Genomic DNA, 12,989 nt, shown 5'->3' with positions numbered 1-12,989 from the left:
TTTTTTTCACCTTTTTATTTTTTACCCTCCCGATCCTTTCTACCTCCAACCGTCAGACACAAACTTTGAATCCTGAACTTGGTAGTGGGAAAAAAACCCAAGATCCATCCCCTGGCCATTGGGCAGAATCCAATACAATCTTACTAAGTAGGGGTGTTAATTGTACCTTAAATCAATTATAATTGATTGCGCAGTTATAGCATGTGTTGTTATTGTATATGTAATCTTATAAAAAGAATACCAGTTACTTCTTTCACTTGTTCATTTTTAACCCAATATTTTGTTAAATCTAGCCGGGCATGACTAGCTGGTAAGAAGGGTCCAACAAAAATCAATTTTCTTACATCTTAAGTATGCCCACTAAGATCACTTATGGGCTAAGAATGCACATCTTCTCAATTCTTGATGCTGGTTAGGAACTACTCGGTAGGAACAGTCTGGGACCAATTATTAGACATCCTGTGCCACAAGATGTGGTGGGGAAATTCAAAGGGGCAATAAGAAAATTGAAAAAAACAGCCACTAAATCATGAACTCAAAAAAGTGAAAAGGGCAAAGGAACTCAGTGAATCAAGAGCCACTAAATTCGAAATGAGCCATTTGACAAATGACTGATCATCAAATTTGTGTCTCATGACAAATAAACACAAGAAAGAAAAAGGATGGGATTCTCGTTTTCTTTTCTAATCTTTCAAATCCATCGTATAGAACCCAAAATAACAGAAAATTTTCATATACCACCCAAAGTGCTTTTTTTTTTTTTGGGTTTGAATAAATCCCAAGTTTTATTCTGTGCAATTGTTTCTCAGATTACCATCTTCTTGTGAGTAACTAGAAAGAGTAAAACAACAGAAACATAAGCAAGCAATCCAGGTTTTGGGGTGCATGGGGTAGAAACGAGGGGCATAAAATGCAGCAATCCCTAAGTTTGTTGATTGTGGTGGCGCAGGAATGAGTGCATGGTGGTGGCTGGTGGGGAAAAGAGAGAAGAAACAGGTCATGTGGAAGCAAGCGTGTGGTTTTTCCCAACCCTACACGTGAAGCTGTCTTCTTCTGATTTGTTCGCATGTAATTTGTAACTACTACTCTAGTCTCCTAGTTCCTGCACCTCCAAAAAGCTTATTTCCTACTGCTCCCCTTTTGTATCCATTTGCCTTCAGGACCCCGTCCCTTCGAGTTTGGGACAGGAACTGTCAGCACCATCTCTGAACAGGAAAGGGCACCATCCGTTGATATCACCATGATTGCTTGTAAATGATCTAATACATTTTGAACAATAATTAAATGTGTTAGGTGATTGTTTGTGAATGATCTAACACATTTTGAACAATAATGAAATGTGTTTTTCTAACGGATGCCCACAGTACACATATTGATATAGTTAATATTTACTTAACCTATCATGTACATACATATATTAACAATTATTATACATTTTCCCTATTTAATCTTACCCAGCTTTCCTTGTATTTATTTATTTTTTCTAATAAATCTTACATTTTAAAAAATATAACACGTAAAATATATTTTAATACGTGCCTTATGAGCACCTATTAGAAAATATCCTAATTAAATATCGTACTTCTGTTAGAAAATTATACAAATAATTAATAACGAATTATAACATGTTCAAGAGTTATTCTATTCAGTTACAATTCTATTGGCAATCATTTCTATCCTTATTTTTCGTCTTTTGAATCGTGTGTACTTTACATAATAAGTTGCACTTCATTGTAAATAATTAAAACAATATTATAATATGAGTACAGTAAAAAAAAAAAAGGGAGGACATTTGATTCATGGCTTGCAAAAGCTCAGTATTCTTGTAATAAAAAATTACATGTCAATATGTAAAATTCGCTTTTTCATAATTTGAATAGTAGATTTCAAAATTTTGCATTCTCTGCATTTCCTTTCATTCCTCTCCTCCTCTTCCTCCTCCTCCTTTCTCTCTCTCTTAGTTACAAGCAGAATTTTTGTTGTTATAATCTGTGACAACCTTAACATGATTATGAGAGTTCTTGAGTACATGTACTTACTACTTCACTTGATTATTCAAATCAGGAATGAATAGTATTGCAAGTTGAAAACCTACTAAAGTATGGTTCAACTAAACATAAGTATCCATACGAGAGCAAATACATCAGGGAAGAAGTTCAGAAAAAAATTTAGACCAGACTGAATACATTATGTTATGGTCAAAAAGGCACTGATTGATTCCAATTTTCCTACCCTGTCAAAAGCATAGGAAATAAAAAAGACACCCCGTTGAAACATAACATTGACAAATATAATTCATCCTTAGAAAAATATCTCGTCTATCAGAATAGAAGTTTATTCCTACATACCACTCGTCACTTCTTCTTTTCAATAATTCTCGATTGAAACAGATGCTATTTATGCACACTACACATGACTAGTAACCCACTGGCTAGTTCTTTTCAATAATATGAAGGCAAGGATATATTTCTCTTATTCTGAACTTTGCAAAGATCAGGAAATTTTTTTTAAAAAAAAATTTTAAAAAATAAAAAAAGGATTCAAAATTACAACCAACAACCTCATGGCCAATGTTATTACCAGCTGAATTGCGTACGCCAAGGAATTTTGTTCTATAGCTTAAGCTGGAAAAGATTTGTTTTTGCTTTTTGTAGCTAACATGCCTTGAAAATCTTGCTATACGTTGCGTATGCAAATTTCTCAACCAGTCGCCATTTCGGCCAGTTTGTGTCACGATAGAGATCTGAATTTGTCGGTTTCATGATATATTTCACTTAGAATTTTTGTCTACCAATTTGAAAAGAAAACATCGAAGCTCTATGCACCACACGACTGTTTTTTTTTTTTGGTCTGGAAGCTAATCCCCCAGACTGGGCAGAGCTTCGCCCCAAAGCTCTATGCACCATAACACTGTTGAAAAAACGAGAATAGTAACATATAAATTAAGATAAGAAACCAGAGCTTCATTTGCAAAACAACTGAGGGTCCAGTGGTCATCCCCTTCTTTGGGATGCTGGAGGTCAGGGGTTCAACCCCTGCCTCCCACAACTTGCCACTCTACGTGGCCGGTCTTTGCCCCCGCGGGGTAGCTCGAGCGGTCCACTCCCCCTCCTTAGGGTATGGCGACCTTCCTGATTTGTCCAGGGTTCGAGCCCCGCTGTTAACGTGTTCGGTGTGGAGTGGTGCCTCCTCTCCCGGGCTGCAGGGGATTAGTCGGGCCCCGTAAGGATTGACCCGGACACCCCTGTGTTGACAAAAAAAAAAAAAAAAAAATTTGCAAACACTTTTTGCAAATTTGGATGATGCATTTGAGATAATTACTATAACACTTTTTGTGTCATGATGTATGTGAGATAAAAGGATGATTGAAATTTGTGAAGTAATTTTTTTTTATTTCAAATCTTCCTAATCCAAACACACCCACTATTTATAAGAGGGCAAAAAATCTCGATGATTATTAAACTATTGTCCGCAACAACTTTTGATTATCAAATAATTTTTTATTATAAATTAGCCACTAAATTGATGAATCAACAGACCCCCAAACCATTTCATCTATTATTGCTCTTAATCTACAAAATAATCAGATTCATATGGTGAACATATACACCTTTGTGTTTTGACATGTGCTCTGATTATTTTATAAATTAAGAATAGTAATCAATGAAATGATCACGAATGTGCAGGCAAGTTAGTTTAGAAACTAATTTGTGACAAAAAATTATTTAATGATAAAAAATCGACACCATGAGATTTTTTGTCCTTAAAGACGGGTGAAATGGAATCTCAGCAAACGGGTGCGTCACTAAAGCAGAAAGGGAACGGGGACGAGCGCAGGGCTTGTCTTGCCATTTGCCAATACTTTATTATTACTTGTCTGTTACTACTATTAACTGCCCACATCGAGGTTGCGGAATAGCCCCTTATATTGTTGTTCACACTAGCCCAGCAAGGGCACTCTCTGAACGGGGTGCACAGTGGATTTCCCAGGATGGGCCTCTTAACTCCCCTACCCCTGCCCGGATGTGGGCTTTTTGTCCTTGACACTTCAATGTTTCTAATCATGGACTAAGCAAGTGGGCTTTAACACAACCTCTTAGCTTTTTTTTTTGAGTTCAATATTTAAGTTACTTCCTTAGTTCTTTTTCATCCGAGAGAAAGATTGTTTCTGAGTGTCCTGAAATAAAAAATCAGCTCTGATTAACAGTACAAAATGAAAGGGAAAACATGGATATTTTTTTCCTCTGACACAAAAAAAGAAAATTTCAACCACATTTGAGCTGAAAGAAGCATATGATTTTTCAGTGTGTTGAAACAGTATTAAAAACATTTTGATTGTAAGCTGTAAGTTGCACAAGCAGGACAGAACAACAATAGCAAATAGAAAAAACAATTATCCAGTGACTCACATAAGCTTGCAGAATTCATGCATATGCATGATTAAATTCTATTTCATCCTAAGCATGCAACGCTATGTCACTATTATATAGCCATTCAAAAGAAGTCGCTAAAGTGAGCAAATATTACCTGTCAATTTTGAAACCCTTGCCATGCATATGCAAAGAACATATATAGCATTTCAACTGCACTGTAACTAGATAGTCCAAAAACAATGGCCAGTCTTCCTCTAAAAGAAAATTAAGCATTTAGAGAATGAAAGCACAAACAACCACTTACACTATTGAATTGCCTCGTGCCTGTTGTGAAACCAGGGAATTGACTAAAACAGATGAGCCCACCCCAAGATCTATCTAATAGACAAGAAAAAGAAAAGTAAAGAGGAATTGCTAGTCAGGCACTTATCTTTAAAGATATCTATCAAAGAGAAAAGTGTAGGCAGCTCAAGAATCTTACCGAACCAGTGCCGTAGGTCTCTGTTTTAGCATATTTTCTGGGAGGTAGTTTGTAGTCAACAGCCAAAATACACAAGCACGTGGCAAGCATCTGCAGCGATTACACCTGTAGCCAAAATTGGAAATTTCAAGGAAAAGAAATGCAGCCTTAACAGACAAAAGGGAAAAACCACAATGTATTTAATCATAAGACAATTTGCATACCATAGCAACCAACGTAAGATGAGATATTTGTCCTAAAAGAAAAGACACCACTTTCCTGAAAAGAAGATCTAAATCTGTATGGAGGATTAGTACATTTCTAATGTAATAATTTGCATAGACTAAATTATTCCAAATGAACTGTAAAGTGTATCTACCCAGATGTTTTGGTATTTTGCAGGTAAATAATGCATAACCAAATTCAAAAACATAGATAAAGCACAAAAAATTCTATGGATATGCATTCACCTTCTAGCTGAAAAAGAGATAAGCAGCAACAAGATCAGCAAAGTTGTAATCACACATATCCATTCAGACAAAACCTATAATAAACTGATGTCAGCAACAATTACAATGATTGTGTGTGCAAACACTATGACAAGAAAGATAAAGGATCTACATATGCTGGTAAAGAAATTTGAAGTCCAGGCAATGAAGCTGCCTATTTAAGATTAGTTGACAACCAACCATCCATCAGTCAACAACCTCTTCGAGTAAACCATTTTCAAAAGTATCTCAAGACAAAACCTTCACCTAAGTACCTGAGAACGACAAACTTTTTGCAACTCTAAAAAATAACAAAGAATGAACCCATCTTTCCACAGGATTGACATGTATAGTTTGACATTTAAGGCCTCTACCCGAAATGCTGCCCCGCAAGAGCAGCACGTAAGGACATGTATTCCTCTTGTGTATGTGAAGAAGAAAGTGAGGATTTCAATACAGCTAGTTGTTCCCACTGAATCCCCAGGTTCCACATCCACCATTATTTGCAAATATATTACATTCAAACAAAACAGCTGAGAAATAAAGCACTTAGAGTTAACAAATTTCAATATAGCCAGTACAAAGCACTTACAGTAAGAAATAAAGAAAATGGGACAAGGAGGATGAGGAAATCTACAACCATCACAGCAACAACAGCCCTCAGGCTCTTATTTCCAGCAACTTCATCATCATTTTTCTTCATAGAGGCTTCTGCAGCATTAGGACGAAAATAAAAAAGAGATCCTGATCAATAAACAGATAGCACACAAATAATAGCGCTTCGCATCCCTGAGATCATCAAGTAAAAATTCCATTCGATATACATAAAATTAATAAATATGCCACAAAACAAACATGCAATATGTTCATTGTTATTTGACATAATGCATTCCAATCCCATTAAACTTGCTTCTTTTCAAATTTATAATCATTCAAAGCAAAAATGTTATAAACCACTCCAAATCATAAGATGCAATGCAGATAGACTTCTCAAAGGATTTGGAAGCTGCAATCCACTTTAATTTTAAATACCCAACCAAATGGAACCTGCCAACCTCAGTTTCTTCTCCAACTACACTTAAGACATTATCTAAAGCAGAAAGACAAATAATTTCCGCGCACCAGCACGAAATACTTTTTTGTTCAGACATACAGACAATTGATGCAATAATTTCGCTTTATGAAATTAAGGTAATGGAACTAACTGAATAAACTCCTGCAAAGTTCGGATTTTACAAATTCAACAATGCGTATAATACTTACCAACTATATGACATTACAGCCAAAGGTTCGCCATAGAAGAAGTATTAAACTCTGAAATCACAAACACAAAAATTTTTTAAAATAAAAAATAAAAAAAAAAGAGGAAAGAGCAGAAATTCACAGCTTCGAAAAAGTTTTTAAAAAAATGAAAATGAAGAAAAGAATAGGGTCTCTTACGAAGAATGTTGTAATAACAACGAAGAGCTCGAGCATAGGCGAGCCAGTCAAATTGCTAACAAATCTATCCACATTTTTTTTTCCAATTGGTCTCAAATACTTAGCAGTCATTTACAAATTTAACCAATTCAAAGAGAAAAAATAGGGAAGGAGGGAGAAAATTACTACTGTTCTTTGAGCTGCTTGTTGGGGTTGTAGGACTTGAGATTGGAATCCACTTTTCTGACGATCGACGAATCAAATGCCAGAAGCTTGATGAAGCGCCTTTTCAATTAGGAGTATTTGAAAATTAGTAAATTACCCAACGAAACGACGTTGTTTGGAGAGAGTAGGAACTAGGAAGTAAGTAGTATCTGCCATTTGTCCCATTTCCAAGGCGTGGTTCCAGAACGGCGCCTTTATATGCGATCTCATTTGACGGCTGCGCGTGGGCTCCTAGCCAAGCGGGTCAGTCTCTGAGCAAAGAGGGCTTCCCGGGTACGCCCTCTTAACTCTCGGATTTGGGGCAGGGACGGTCATCAGTATGACCGTCCCTGCACGGTTGAGGGCCAAGATTGGCCCTCAAAATTTTGTGTGGCTGAGATTACATCATGTAACTCGATTTTCGTGTCAAGTATGGGACCCACCACTATCTGTTGTGAAAAAACATCCTGTGAAAAAAAAGTTATACGATGTACAAAGAAAGTTACATGGTGTTGATAATGATCAAAATTGGCAGGGACGGTTGCACCTGCAACCGTCCGTGCCCCGAGTCCCTCTCTGCCCCTGTCTGAATGTGGGCATTTTTGAGCTCTGCAACTTTATTTATTATTCTTATTTTTTTGTCATGGGCCGAGTGTGAGGGCTTTAATTTTAACGGGTAATTTGATCTTTCGTCTCTTTTTTTTTTTGTCACTTAGGGATTCTCCAACCTTTTAAACAGACTAATCTCTTAAAACTGTGTAGAGACTTATCTCAAGAATATACAGCGAGGTAGCCTTTCAATTTACTAATTCTTGCATCATCATCATAGAATCACAAAATCCTAGAGTCGAATAAGAAAGTTTAAAGGGATTATCGTCATTAGTGTTACATGTTAGAAAGTATTTATCGCTTTGGAAAGTTATTATGTCCCATTTTATTTTTCGGGAGGTTTTCTTCATCTTTTTTTTTTTTTTGAAAAGAGTTTGACATTTTTATTAGTTGATTATATAGGATATAGCTCTTTGTTAAATGATAAATTAAAGTTCTAAAATAGCACATCATTATATATATTCAATACGATATGCAAGTTACTACAACGTCAGAACAGTTAGTCATGATCTGATTACGAAATAAATACTGGTATAATGACTAAACTGCACCTGGTTTTAATGCGTATTGGCTGATCCCACATCTAAGGGGTGGTTATTATTCAGAAAGGTGCGAATTTTGAGAGAATTAATTTTAAAAAATAATTTGCATATCGTATTGATTATTAGATAGAGTGGGCTTTTTGACCTAGAAAGTAGATGATAATCATGCGTCTAAAATTTTTTGAAAAATTATACTCTGAAACAATTTCAAAATTATATTTTAAAACAATTTCAAGCATTATTATCTTCTATCGTATGTGTGACTCCAACAATCTTGCCTTTCCGGTATTTACTTCTACTAACAAACCACTTTATCACATTTTAGACCCTATTTCATAATTCAATTCAACACTTAAACTTAATGGATTTAGATTTTAACATGTTCAGACTTGTTCGATAACCAAAACTCAAATATCTGAATTAATTAAGTGATACTGAATTTTCCAGACAAAATTTACTCCCAAAAATAAGTGATAGTTATTCAATTTTCACTTAATATGATATACACTTAAATGTGTTAGATTTAGTACTTAACACTTCAATAATTTAATGGATTCAAACTTCAAATTTGATATTTCAAATTTCAATTTTATCAAATGCACCTTTAGTCATTTGTTTCACTATATGCCTTAGAATGGTGGTTTTGGTAAAATAGGGAAGTGATATTTGTCCTCCCAAATTATCCTATTGTACTTCTTGAAGGCATATTATTTAGCAAGCAAATTGGAGTGTAATAGATTAAAATGGGAGTGCGAATATTAATAATCATAAAATATTATACTTGCTTGGAAGAAAAGAATCTTACAATTAATTTGATCTAAACTCCCAACGTATTTGCTTTAAGATTATTTTAGGACGCTCATGATTCACAGTTCTTGTCATACTTGACATCTCAAGGACTTTTAACAAATCAAATTCTAATTTTATATTAAACGTTTGGCGAGAGCTCGCAAACCATTCTCAGGACGTACCACCCGGATTGGATTATTTATAAATCTTTTTTTATTATTCATAAAATAAGGTTTCTAATTATTTTTTATCTTACATATATCACATTAAAATATGTTTTATGATAAATAATGGAAAAAATTTAAATAATTTCAATCCAAACAAACTAAAAAATCTTTTTTTTCCCAGAAAGATTGCTTAGGATGTACATACTTTTGCTAAACTGTCACTTACTACCGATTTCTTTTTGCTATTTTATCATTTAAACATGATGGTGTAACTAAAACACATAATGAAAGAAACGGTTTAAACATAATTACGAGAACGCAAATCAACAACGATATATTTACATGTTCGTCCCACCTCCAGGCAAACAAATAAACTTGTTTCTTTTCTCAACTAATAAGAGAAAAGAATGTCATAATCTGTGATTGGTTTTCTTCCTAAAATATCCTATTAATGAATAAAAATTAAAATTGTGTCCATGATCTATGATTAGATGCATCTTAAAGAATCCAACTGGGATCATTGTCAAGGGCTTTTTAACATTAGAATTCAAAAATATTACGTTCCATCTTTGTAGTTAAATTTGATTTCAATCTACTATTAATCTACTAGTAGTTTTTTTTTTTTTTTTGGCTCAAGAGAAGATTTCAAGTCTTACGAAAGAAAAAAAAAAGGAGATTTGAATTAGTAATCTAATACTAGTTTCTTTTTTTTTCCATAATGTATTGTTATCCTCTGACATGGGTTATATTTCATACCCTTTCAATTTAACATTAAACTATATGTTGTTGCTTTATTTAATCTTAAAAGGTACTTTGATCTTTTATCCTTTTAATTAATACATCTTCCATCATCATGGAATCACAAATTCCTATGCTAGAATTAAAAAAGGTTTAAAGGATTATCATCATTTGTTTGTACATTTTGTCTGTGCAATGGCTAGGGACACCTTCTTGAAACTTTTGCTTTTCTTTGAGTTCATTCCCACACAAATGTTGCAAAAATTAAATTTCAAGTTTACTGATTCCGCTTTCCTTCTTGAGTCTCTAAATATTGTCCCCAAAATCCAATTAACTAATGGAACACTAGCCAAGCGCATAACATCCCCGCTCTGGAAAAGCTTTTTTTTTTTAATATTTTTTTTGGTAAATAGGGAATTTTGAAACTAGGACCTCCTATGTAGTACTCTGGATTAGGGGTGTTTCGCGAATCGAGCCGCTCGCGAGCCGATCGCGAGCGGCTCGAATACGAGCTCGACAATATCGAGTTCGAGTCGAGCTCGAGCTAATTAAGTCGATCTCGAGCTCGAGCTCGAGCTCAAAAACATTAAGCTCGTTGGCTCGCGAGCGGCTCGCGAGCGGCTCGCGAGCTCAATTATATATTATATATTATTTTTTATTTTTTTATTTTAATTGTAAAATTACATATATATCCCTAATATTTTATTATTTGTTAAAAAAATTATTGTTTTATTCATTTTTTAAAAAAAATTATTATTTTTTTTTAAAAATAAAATAATAATAATTATTTTTTTTTATTTTTTAAGCTCGAGCTCGAGCTCGAGCTCGACTCGAATTTGACTCGAGCTCGAGCTCGAGCTTGATATTTTGAGCTCGTCGAGCTCGAGCTCGAGTTCGAGCTTCACAAAATTAACTCGAGCTCGGCTCGATTAGCCAAAGCTCGACTCGAGCTCGGCTCGTTTGCACCCCTACTCTGGATTATCTTCCCGATGTGGTCGTCCTTCCCGGGCACTACCCGAGTTGAGGAGTTACTTTGTAACTTAGAGATATTGTGAACCAAGTGCACTTATGAGAAGAAGTGATTGTCACGACACCTTTCAGACTTTTGCAAGCCTATGCTCCTGCACCGATAGACCTATAGCCAACTTATCGTCGCATCCTGTCCTATCAATGTAGTTTGGACCCCAAGAACTCCTCCCAGGTTCTACTAAAAATACTTCACTTTTTGAACCCCAGAGGTAACAACTTCTGAACGTTCTTACTCTGTGATTCGTTCGCAAACTACCAGCCCTTGTTAACTTAAGCATCGGAGTCAAACCGGAGAACAGCCCCGCCTTTGCTCCTAATTTGGTATCTGTCAAGGCAAGTATCTCGGATTACCAATGGTAGTTTCGAGAACAAAACAACAGCTTTTTGGTTTTGTTAAGTCGAACATTCAACAGAGAGTGCTCCAGTGGAAGAACAAGTTTCTAAGTACGGCAGGCAAGGAAATATTACTTAAATCAGTGGCTCAAGCTATGCCTACTTATACTATGTCATGCTTCAAGGTGCCATCCAGATTGTGCAAGGAAATCAGCTCACTCATGTCAAACTTTTGGTGGGGAGACATCAATGGAAATAATAAAATTCATTGGTGTTCCTGGAGAAAGATCACTCAGGAGAAGGACAAGGGGGGTTTAGGATTCAAGGATTTGGAGGCCTTTAACACTGCTCTACTGGGTAAACAGGTATGGCGTTTGATTTCTCAACCCAACCTGTTAGTTAGCCAAGTAATGCGGGCTAAGTACTACTCCAGAACTTCAATATTCAGGTGTAAAGTCCCCAATAATGCCTCATGGTTATGGAGAAGTCTGATGAGCGCGAGACACGTGGTGGAACAAGGCACTAGAAGACGGACTGGTAATGGAAAGAATACACATATCTGGGAAGATAGCTGGCTTCCGGACACAACAAATGGGAGAGTAACTACTTGCAGAGCTACGGATGGTGGACTGCAGAAAGTAGCAGATTTGATTTGCCAAAAAAGATGGAACCGCAATTTGGTTTTCCAAACTTTTAACACCAAAGATGCGGACAGAATTTTGAGTATCCCAATCAGTCTAGCTGGCAGGGAAGATTCTCATTTTTGGTTACATGGTGTGGATGGGAATTACTCCGTCAATTCAGGGTATAAGGTGTTGATGGCTAGCAAGGAAACCAAACAGAAAACAAATCAGAATGACAGCTCTACTAGTTGGGAGCATCAGTCTAAGAAGATTTGGAAGCAATTGTGGAGCTTAAAGATTAAGCATAAACAGAAAATATTTCTCTGGAAATGTCTAAACAATGCTTTACCGGTCAGAGATATCATCTATGGTAGAATCAAAGCTGGAGACCCTATTTGTATGCGATGTGGAGAGGAAAGGGAGACGATTGAACATACATTTCTGAATTGTGTGGATGCAAAAATGACATGGAAGTTAGCCCCAATCCAGTGGGAAGGCATATTGGAACAACATGGCTGTTTTAGAAGATGGTGGATATCCATCATTGAAGCTAGACATAGACCACAAGGTTGGCAACATATTGCTCTATCGGTCCATATACTCTGGCAAATATGGAAAGGGAGGAATGGGGTAGAATTCAATGGCAAGAAATACAGGCCATGGACGGCTATTCAGAAGGCATTAAAGGAATGGTTAGAATTGGGGGAAGTAGATAGACTGGAAACTAGGATGAGTACGACCGAAACAGAAGCTCTACATCTGCAATATCCACAGCTTTGTTCACAACATGGTGTCCTGCAATCAGTGACGGAGCCAGGATTTTTTTTTTGGGGGGGCCAAAATTGAAATTCCATTCAAAGATGACTAATTCATATATATATATATATCAACTCTCATAATATAAACTAAAATTGAAAAAATTTAGGGGGGGCCAATTTTATTTTACACACATATTTACATATTATGAATTAAAATTCTCAAAATTTAGGGGGGGCCATGGCCCCCCTCTGCCCCCCCTTGGCTCCGTCATTGCCTGCAATTCAGCATTGCAATTACAAGGGACAAGCACGAACCATGGGTTGGCATTGGTATCTGTCTAATAGGAGGAGCTCAGGGAACACACACAGGCTGGGCAATGCGTGAAACCAGTTCAGGATCTTTTTTGCTGGATGAAGCATTAGCTCTAAAATTGGCAATGTGTAAAGTTGCTGGAAT

At 36.0% G+C, this 12,989-nt stretch overlaps 1 protein-coding gene across 6 annotated transcripts; it reads right to left on the bottom strand.

Annotated features, from left to right (window-relative positions):
- Positions 1–746: 746 nt before the first annotated feature.
- On the bottom strand, positions 747–7,064 carry LOC113703406 (uncharacterized protein At4g17910-like). 6 transcript variants are annotated; one of them, XM_072060680.1, is made up of 8 exons: positions 6,927–7,058; positions 6,585–6,635; positions 5,914–6,032; positions 5,304–5,377; positions 5,058–5,131; positions 4,855–4,959; positions 4,678–4,751; positions 747–1,259 (listed from the first exon to the last, which is right to left on the bottom strand). In XM_072060680.1, the coding sequence occupies exons 3-6, from the start codon at positions 6,022–6,024 to the stop codon at positions 4,910–4,912; spliced, it is 309 nt and encodes a 102-aa protein (XP_071916781.1). In that variant the 5' UTR covers positions 6,025–6,032; positions 6,585–6,635; positions 6,927–7,058; the 3' UTR covers positions 747–1,259; positions 4,678–4,751; positions 4,855–4,909. The 6 variants fall into 6 exon arrangements, with proteins under 6 accessions (XP_071916781.1, XP_071916783.1, XP_071916782.1 ...); XM_072060682.1 differs by having other exon boundaries at positions 4,678–4,747; XM_072060681.1 differs by lacking the exon at positions 747–1,259 and adding an exon at positions 2,739–4,177.
- Between the last annotated feature and the right edge of the window lie 5,925 nt (positions 7,065–12,989).

Source organism: Coffea arabica, chromosome 8e (genome assembly GCF_036785885.1).
Source record: "Coffea arabica cultivar ET-39 chromosome 8e, Coffea Arabica ET-39 HiFi, whole genome shotgun sequence".
Lineage (NCBI taxonomy): Eukaryota > Viridiplantae > Streptophyta > Magnoliopsida > Gentianales > Rubiaceae > Coffea > Coffea arabica.
Note: the sequence above shows the minus strand (reverse complement) of the source record. Positions and strands in the feature narration are given on the sequence as shown.